This window comes from Diabrotica virgifera, chromosome 4, assembly GCF_917563875.1.
Source record: "Diabrotica virgifera virgifera chromosome 4, PGI_DIABVI_V3a".
NCBI lineage: Eukaryota > Metazoa > Arthropoda > Insecta > Coleoptera > Chrysomelidae > Diabrotica > Diabrotica virgifera.
This window is the reverse complement of record NC_065446.1, coordinates 97366447-97376733: the sequence shown is the minus strand read 5'-3', so window position 1 is coordinate 97376733 and position 10287 is coordinate 97366447. Positions and strand designations below refer to the sequence as shown.

Below are 10287 nucleotides of genomic sequence, written 5' to 3'. Positions count from 1 at the left end.
ATCGAGGAGGGAGAGGTAAAGGAAGCATAAGGAAAATTAAAAAATAGAAAATCTTCAGGAGAGGACAGAATATCGAAGGAACTCCTAAAGTACGGAGGACAAAATCTAACTAAGCAAAAATAATAGAACAAAACAGAATACCACAAGAATGGAGATCAAGCATCCTAATACCTCTCTTAAAAAAGGACACAAATCGGACCCGGAGAATTACAGAGGAATTAACTTATTAAACACAACATTAAAATTAACAACCAAAGTGATAACAAACAAATTGAATGACATTATACCATTAACAGAAGAACAACAAGGTTTTAGGTCGGGAAGGTCATGTACTGACGCTGTATTTATAATGAGGCAAGTTCGCAAGTTCAAGAGAAATCGTTGGAATACAATAAACCGGCATATTTATGTTTCGTGGACCTTAAGAAAGCATTTGACAGGGTCACATTAAAGGACATTATCCATTTGTTATACTCGAAAGAGGTACCTCTAGGATTAATTAAAACGATCGAAAACATCTAACAGAACAACACAATAAAAGTAAAAGTGGACGATGAATTAACTGACCCAATTGAAGCTGGCAATGGGATAAGACAGGGGGATTCCTTGAGTCATTTATTAATTGTTCAACCTGATCATGGACGAAATAGTAAAAAAATAAGAACTAAAAAAGAATACCAAATAAAAGAAAAACAATTTAAAATAATCTGCTATGCGGACGATGCAATACTAATCTCTCAAAGTGAAGATGATTTACAACGTATGCTGCACCAATTCAACATAATCGCCAGAAAATTTAACATGTTAATTTCCTCACAAAAGACAAAATGCATGGTTATAACAGCAGATCCAATAAGATGTAAATTGGAGCTGGAAGGTCAGATAATAGAACAAGTGATGGAGTTTAAATACCTAGGCTTCACATCGAAACAGAAGTGTAAGATCAAGTGAATAGAGCAAACAGAGCCGCAGGTTGCCTGAATGACACAATATGGAGAAATAAAAATATCGGAAAAGAAATGAAAGGCAGAATTTACGAAACAGCTATCAGACCAATAATGACATATGCGTCAGAAACACTACCCGACACAGAGAGGACAAAAAACTTGCTCGAAACAGCGGAGATAAAATCCCTTCGAAAAATCGATGGTAAGACTCTATTGGACAGAGCTAGAAGTACAGATCTACGACGGAGGTGCAAGCTGTATAACATTAATAACTGGGTAAGAAACAGAAGAATAGAATGGAATGACCACATAAGCCGAATAACAACAAATAGAGTAGTAAGGACAGCAAGAGTCGGTTCCTCAATAGAAAGACGATCAGTGGGAAGACCACGAAAACGATGGAATGACAACTTACTAGAGGCACATTGAAAAAACAGACAGAGTCATGTCTATACAAAAAGAAGAAGAAGAATCAAGATATGCCCTTCTACAAGCTATCCTGCAAGGAAAAAAATATTTGAAAAGCGAGATCCAGGGAGAAGATAAACATCCTGGTTGAAGAACTTTAGAACCTGGTTCAACATAACATTTGTGCAGCTTTTCCGCGCTGCTGCAGATAAGATAAATATTACCATGATGATAACCAACATTCCGTCTTCTTCTTCTTCAGGTGCCATTTTCACTATGGAGGTTGGCAATCATCATAGCTATTTTAATTTTTGAGGCAATAGCTCTAAATAGTTGTTTTGAGCTGCATCCAAACCATTCTCCTTCAGTCATGAAATTCGTCTTCTTCCGATGCTTCTTCTGCCATTTATCTTTCCTTGCATTATGAGTCGCAGGATGCCATACTTCTCGCCTCGTATCACATGTCCGAGATACTATAGTTTTCTTTCTTTAATTGTAAGTGCAACTCCCTTCTCTTTACCTATTCTTCTTAGTACTTCATTGTTCGTAACTCTATCTACCCAGGAAACCCTCATAATTCTTCTAAAGGTCCACATTTCAAAGGCGTTAAGTCGTCTCATTGTCTTTACATTTAACCCTCGCAGGACCAAACTTTTAGTAGAAACAGCGAGGACCAAGGAGGGTCAATAAATGTCCACACATAAATTAATCAAAAACGTGCTTCTTTATTTAAAAATAACACTTTTATATTATTCCTAGACGTTAATGGAAGAGTTAAAAGATACGAATTTATAATTTACCAGGAGTCTTCGGCTTCAGTGTGTGTTGGGATACACAGCATCTCAGTAAACATCTTCTTCAGACAAACTCTTTAATAATTAAATGCCCGTGGTAAAAACAAATATGTTTGTTTTTAATAAATACGATTAACCTAGATTACCACATCGATACATGCTAGTATTTGATACAAGGTCAAGTTGCAATAGTATTCAAGGTATGTTTGTTATATGTCAAAGTACTGTCAAAGTATAAAGACGTATTTAAAAAGTTCTTTCCAAAACTTTAAATATTTCGAAGTTCTAAACCTTTTTGAAGGATCAGACAGGCTGCCGACGAGTTTGTACAACATCGAATATCTCAAAAATAGGTATACATTTCGTGGGGCAGAAAAGTAAGTTAAAAAAAACAATTATAAAGAGGACCGATGGAGGTAAGTCCAAATATTTACTCAAATCTTCCGCTGTTTGATAATTCTGATATTGATATTGATCAAAATAATGAAAATTTAACGTGCAATGCCTTAAACGGCGTTTCTAAAACACCTAAGGCCATAGCGGAAAAGAAAAAACAGAACAACATGGAACCAGAACACGAATCAGAAATAGTAGAGAAAAATAAAACTAAAAACAAAAATAAGAAGGCAGCAAAACGTCAAAGGCCGAATGAGTGCCAGGAAGATGAAGATTCAGTGGCTGAAATGAAAAAGCAACTAAAAGAAAAGGACGAAGAAATTAAAAATCTCAGAAACCAAATGCATCAATTGAATGAAAAAATCAATGGACTACAAAATACAATAATAAACTCTCAAGAAAAAGTAATCGAAACTATAGATAAAAGATTCGACGAACTTAAAAACGAAAACCAGACAACCGATATACAAATAAATGAAAAAAAATCGATGACAGCAATCCCAAAGAAAAAAATTGAAGATACTAATAATAACATCGCAAATACAAAAAATTTACCCATAACACCCACAACAAAAACAAATGAAGATTTCCCTTCCCTGCCAAAAAAGGTCGGAAAAGACAACAGCGTGCCATCAACATCTAAGGTACAAGAACTATTTCCTTCCCTACCGAATAAGGGCAGGGAAGAGACAATGGAAACAAGCGAAATTGATAATATCCTTATCACCGAACAAAACAATCAAGAAAGCACTATAAACAGGTCCAAACCAAAACCACCCGTCATAAAACTACAAACAGTAAACGAAACAGGAACAATATTGAAAATTGCTGAAACTCAAAAGATATACACAGACAATAAAATCTCCAAAAACGGAAGAGAAACACTCATTCAAACAAAATGCCCTGAAGATTATAGAAAATTTACCCATATCTTGGAAGATTATAACAAAGAAATCAAAATTCAGTGGATCGCCTTCCCATTAGACGAAGATATCAAGCCTAAAATGGTTATTAGAGGACTTCCCTCAAATACAAAACCTATAGATATACAAACGGAACTATTAAATAAACATGAAATAAATACAATTAACGTAACAAACATGAAGTCTAGGAAGGCAGACAAAAAATCTCTGCCAATGTTTATAATTACAGTGGAAAAAGAAGACGTACCCAAAGCCAAGAAAATTACCAACCTTATGTACATGAGAGTAGTAATAGAAGATCTAAGAAAGAGCAACGGACCAACTCAATGTTTTAATTGCCAGGGCTTCCACCACGCCCAAAATGCATGCTTCAAAGACGCTAGGTGCGTAAAGTGCGGAGAAAATCACAAGAGTAAATTCTGCCAAATTCCAGCAGAACAAAAAGCAAAATGTGCTAATTGCCAAGGGCAACACCCGGCAAGTTATAGAGGATGCCCAAAGATACCTGCCTGGGGAAGACCCAGACAAATAACAATAGAAAACAGAACACAACAACCTAAAAGAAACAATGGGCAATCGTACGCCCAAATCACCAAACCAACACAAAACCCAACAACAGATTCGACCATATTAATTTCAAAAGAACAACAAAAAGGACTGGCCACGATGATAGAAGAGCTAGTCATAAAAACGGTAAGTGAAGCGATTAAAAATGTAAAAATAGCACTGAACTAAGGCACGAAACTAGGGGATACCTGAAGATAGGCTCCTGGAATTCAGGCGGCATAAGAACTAATACAAACGTGCTGGACGAATTAATAAATAGATATGAAATGGATGTCGTAGCATTGCAAGAAACTAAACTAACTCATACCATCAATATCAAGTTTCCAGGATACGACATCTACAGGAACGACCACAGAGCAAATTCAGGAGGAACTGCTATCCTAGTGAGAAAAGGAATAAATCATACATTACAACATACGCCACCACTAAACACTATGGAAGCAACAACAATAAAAGTCCAGATGAGACAAGGTGAAATAAGGATCACTTCAGCATATGTAAGGCCAACAGATCCTCTAAACGACGACGACCTGAATACGTTCCTGAACGCCGAAGAACCGTCCATAATAATAGGAGACCTAAACGCCCGATCCCCTAACTGGAACGATAGAGCTACAAACAGAAACGGTAGAATACTGAATAATTATCTAGTGAACAACGAAGACACCATGGTGATTGGGCCCATCGAACCAACATACTTTCCTGGAAATGCTCTACCAACCCATTTAGATATAGTAGTGGCCAAAAGCCTAGGACTACAAACAGACATCCGAACCTTAAACGAAGGATCAGCAGACCACAACCCCATACTCATAGAAATAGGTACATGGGAAGAAGATAACAGAACAACAAAGAAAAGAAAGAAAACCAAGTGGTCTACCTTCAAACGCCTAGTGAGCATAGGAATTGGAAACATTCCTACAATTGACAATCCACAAGAAATAGAGGAAAAAGTCCTAGAGCTCGAAAACATCATAAAAGAAGCACTAAGAAATAGCACTACTGAAGAAGAATATGAAATTCATATGGGAAGATTTAGAGACATAAATCAGGAAATAAAAGAAATGATAAGGGAAAAGAACAGAGCCAAAAAGAGAGCCAGAAGAACAAGAAACCAGGAAGATAAAAATAGGGCAAATCGACTGAATCGACAAGTCAAACAGGCACTAATAGACCATAGAAGCCAAAAGTGGGAAAACTACATAAAAGAAATGGAGGAAAGGAGCCAAAATATGCAAGAAATATGGAGGCTCCAAAGAACTTTGGAAACGATAGAAAACCCATTCCCCCACTACATGGAGAAAATGGGATCGTCTACACAGAAGAAGATAAAGCCGAGGTGATGAGAAGGACACTTGAAAGAGAGTGTACACTGAATTATCACCAAGACGAAGATATAGACTTTATCGAAGAAGTCGAAGAAACAGAACTAGAAACGCCCGAAGAACAAGAAGAAATAATAAATCCCACATCACCAAGAGAAATAAGTGAACTGATTCGAAAAAGTTCACCAAAGAAAGCACCTGGTCCAGACGAAATCACTAACAGAGCTCTGAAGTATCTTCCCTCGAAAGCAGTTGTGTATTTGACAAATATAACAAACGCAATACTAAGATACAGGCTCTTCCCAAATCGATGGAAGGAAGCCCATGTAATTATGATACCCAAGCCAGGAAAGAACCACATATTTCCTCAAAATTACAGGCCGATTAGCTTACTTCCAGCAGTCAGTAAGATAGTGGAACGGGTCATCCAAACCAGGCTCCAATCAGAGACAGACAGGCTAGGCATAATCCCAGAATCACAGTTTGGATTCAGAGCTCAACATTCCAGCGAACTTCAAATATTAAGACTTACCGAATATATAGTAGCTGGATTCAATGACCAACAATATATGGGAGCAGCCTTTCTGGATGTAAGCAAAGCCTTTGATAGAGTGTGGCATGAAGGACTGACATACAAAATGAGAGATTATGGATACAGCGGGGCCATGACGAAACTCATCTCCTCGTACCTAAGCGACCGGAAGTTCAGGGTCCGGATAGGACCAGTTCTATCAGAACACGGAATGCCGGAAGCTGGAGTACCACAGGGGGCAGTTTTATCACCCCTTCTGTATACCATATATACAGCAGATGTTCCAAGAACACCCGGAACATTGATCAGCCTTTATGCAGACGACACTGCAATTGCTGCAAAACACATGAACCTAGATATAGCTGTAAGAAATCTACAGACGGCATTGGATACAATAGAAGAATGGAGTATCCAATGGAAAATAGCAATAAATCCAGATAAGACCCAAGCGGTTATCTTCAAAAAGAGAAGAGATAACCCAGAAGAACAGCTAACATTGCAAGACAGACCCATCGAATGGCAAAACGAAGTTAAATATTTAGGAGTCACAATGGACCAAGGTCTTACATTCACATCACATGTCAACGCAACAGTCCAGAAAACAGCAGCGGCCAGATCAGCAATAAGAGGAATCACAGGAAGAAGAAGCAAATTAGCTATGAAAACAAAATTAAGACTGATAAATAGCATTATACTGCCAATAATTACATACGCATCTCTTGCATGGGGTCACATAAGTCAAAGTAACAAAAAGAAGATACAAGCGGCACACAACAACTGCCTCAGAGAAGCTGCAAACGTGCCCAGATACGTCGCCGAACGGTTCTTATTTAGAGACCTAAAACAAATAAGAGTACTGGATATTATGGAGGAAAAAGCCAGAACAAAATTTGCTGAGCTAGAAGACCACCCAAACCGGATCTTGCAAGAGATATTAAGGTATGATGTGTACCATAGATGGAAACATAGGAGACCCAAACAACAAATATTAGTAAATATATAATAAAGGCTAGATAATCGTAGCTCTATCAAAAGAAGACAACTTGCTCACCTTTGGCATCTCATTATATTTATTAATGTTGATTTTTATAATTTTCAGACATCCCTCAAAAAAATATACAAAAAACTTCAAATCGGCTTCAGCCACTTAAAAAATCAATAAAATATTAACAATAGGCGAAAGCCACAAAAAAAAATATTAGTAACAAAACCCAAAAAAGGGCATGAGGGGCCCACATCCTCGAGCGCCGAGTCGCCGAACTGGACAGAGCCCAGAGCGGGGACTCGGCGCCCGAGCAAGCAAAACAGATCGAAGATAAGTCACTAGAGATAGCGGGAATAGAGCGCCTCACGCTGGCCTGCATTGATCGGGGTAGGATTTCATATGGGAGTCCCTGTACCCAAGACTCCCATATGATAAGCACTTTGCTGATTGAGAGCCTCTATAGCGCATCAGAGTGCTATCGGGGGGTAAGTGGATGGTCTGGAGCATTGAAGCGGGGTGGAGTGATTCCTGCTTACGGGAGTTAATCCTCCTCGCCCCAATGAATTGTATCACCCGAATGTCATTCTCTAGGGGTGAGCAAGTCTCTCAGGCTGGGTTAAATCACTATGCTTGCTTGCTTGCTTGGTATGTTTGTTAGCAGTCAGCATTTTTAATCACTCTCACTTTTGCTTACCAAAACATAAAACAAAACAATCGACCTTTAATTATACCTTCACGGGGAACAGATAAATCAATCAGTAGTTGAGATTCCAGCGAGTAACATCACATTAAGCAAATAATATACCACCAGCTACTTACCGTTAAATACTCCACGGATAAATAAATGTATTAACTGTGAGAGTTATTTACTACATCAACCCTTATGGTCGGGGGTAACCAACCCCTAATTATCTAAGGTGGATCAGAAGATAGGAACCACCATATGGCGATCCAAGACCAAGGAAGAAAGACTGGAAAGACGTCACAGGACTGGTAGACGAGAAGAGTATGGAGAAAAACGTCAATGTTCTGGCACCTCGACCACCCTAGAACAGTGTGGTATATAGGAAAACGATGGAGACGTCAGGCCCGAGACGGAGCTGAGGTATGGAAAATGGAACTTGGTATGGAGATGGAACATCGTGGGACAATGGACAATGCCATGGAACGTGCAGCGAGGACTTTTTGGTGATACGAACACAGACGTTTAAAGTGGTAAGTCCATATTAGCTATTTTTATGGTATTTCCTGATTCGTATAATATAAGGTATAAAGTATAAAGTAATATTAACGTAATTGTAATTTAAGATGCACATAACCTTTTAAGTTTTACCTATTTTTACTTAATTATTCTATTTTTAATTTCCTTATAAGACCAATATTTACCAATATATATAAGGAATTTTTTTTTTACAAATATTATGGTTATTTATAGGACGTAATGATACATTTTTATTTGATATTGATTGTTATTGGATTTTTATAGGTATATTTACTAGCATATTTTTATCTTTACTGACTTTTTATCGATTTATTATTTGACCTACTGATTTTTAGTACATTTTTATTGGTCTACTGCTTTTTAATGGTGATTTATATTGATTGATATAATGATTTTTTTTATGGCAATTTACTATATCTTTACTATTTTTGACATATTATTTTACATACATATATATTTACTATACCTCGTAAGACTGTCAAATTTATGCGTTCGTTACGGGTACAGGAATAAGGAAAATGAATATTACAGGAATAAATGAATTATGAATAAATGAGTAGCAACAAAGTTACTTGGGAAGATTTCATCAAAATAGTTGAGGAGATTACGCAAGAAGTAACAAGACAAAGTAGAAGGGTGTTGAAGAAGAAAGTACCTAAATCTAAGGATATACAAGAAGAAGTAACGACACAGTTAATTAAATTATATAACAAATTCACACATTTAACGAAGAAAAATTGGGAAGCGCTATCGGACAAACAAAGAGAAGCGTGCAACAAATATTTCGGAAAAATAAGAGACAAAGTTATACGCTCATTTCAAGCTGTAAACTTAAGAACAGTAGTTCCAAGTTCAATACATCAAACAATCGACAAGGAAATAGAGGAAGAACAAAGCGACGAAGAAGTAGAAGAGGAAAAAAGTGACGAGGAGATAGAGGAAAAAATTGACGAGGAAATAAAAGAGGGAAAAAGCGACATAAAACAAGATATAAAAATATTAAACATGGCTCTGACAATCAACGAATTTTTGAATATTGCAAGCAAGGTATTGCCCAACGAGTTTGATGGAAGCGCAGGGAAACTACAACCATTTTTAGACGCATTAGAGTTACTTGGAAAAATAGCAGAAGGGCATGAAGAAACAGCGATAACATTAATAAAAACAAGATTGACTAATAAGGCTAGAAACCTGATAACCACAGAGGATATGATCCCACTTATAGCAGCGGCACTGAAGAAGGAATTAAGAGGCGACAATCCGAAAACGATAATAGACAAGTTAGCAAAGAAAAGGCAAGGAAACAAAGATGCAGCAGTGTACGCATCCGAAGTAGAGGAATTAGCGGAACAGTTAAAGGTAGCATACATAGCGGAAGGAATGCCATTGGAGCTAGCGAAAAAATACACATAGGAAACAGTCGTAGCAACAATGAAACGAAATGTTAATACGGATAGAGCTAAGTTAATACTGGAGGCAGGTAATTTCACGACACGGCAGGAAGTAGTATCTAAATTTTTATCGATTGATACGATAGAGGAGAACACACAGGGAAGAGTGTTCAATTATAGGACGAATTATGAAAATAGGAGAAAACAACAGCAATACCGAAGAGGATACCATAACAAATACGACGGAGGAAGAAGAAATAACTTCATACAACGGAACGAAGGAGAAGAAACAGGAAACCAACGGAATTATTCCAACAGAGGATATAGACAATTCAACAACCAAACGTACAGAGGAAACCAGAGAGGAGGACGAAACAGAAACGTAAGGCTACTTGAGTTAGAAGACAGCCAAGAGGAACCAGAAAACCAGCAGTTGGGGTTTTGAATGAATGAAACAAGGAAAGTACACAGTCAGAAGTGGAATATAATATTTACAACTTCGATTTAAACCTAACGAATTTTGTACGAATGAAAACAGGAATCCTAGAAAACACAAATACCTTTATCATAGACACAGGAGCTGATATTTCAATACTGAAATGTTCACAATATTTTATGAAGGAACATGTGAAACCAAACACAAAAGCGAAAATAAAAGGAGTAACTAAAGGAGAATTACAAACAATGGGAGAAGTTGAAACAACGCTAGAAGTAAAAGGATCTCGATTTGAGCATATCTTTCAGATAGTGGAACCTAGCTTTCCTATTCCAACCGACGGAATCATTGGGAGAGACTT

General features: G+C 37.3%; 2 protein-coding genes across 2 annotated transcripts in view; one reads left to right on the top strand and one right to left on the bottom strand.

The window, feature by feature from the left end:
• The window catches only part of LOC114326299 (leucine-rich repeats and immunoglobulin-like domains protein 2), an 831802-nt gene that overhangs the window by 713372 nt on the left and 108143 nt on the right, over positions 1 to 10287 (bottom strand). The window lies entirely within an intron of this gene.
• LOC126883615 (repetitive organellar protein-like) overlaps positions 2560 to 10287 on the top strand; it is a 110923-nt gene continuing 103195 nt past the window's right edge. The window contains exon 1 of the mRNA XM_050649268.1: positions 2560 to 3189. Coding sequence (XP_050505225.1) covers positions 2560 to 3189 — 630 coding nt within the window. The remainder of the gene's footprint in view (positions 3190 to 10287) is intronic.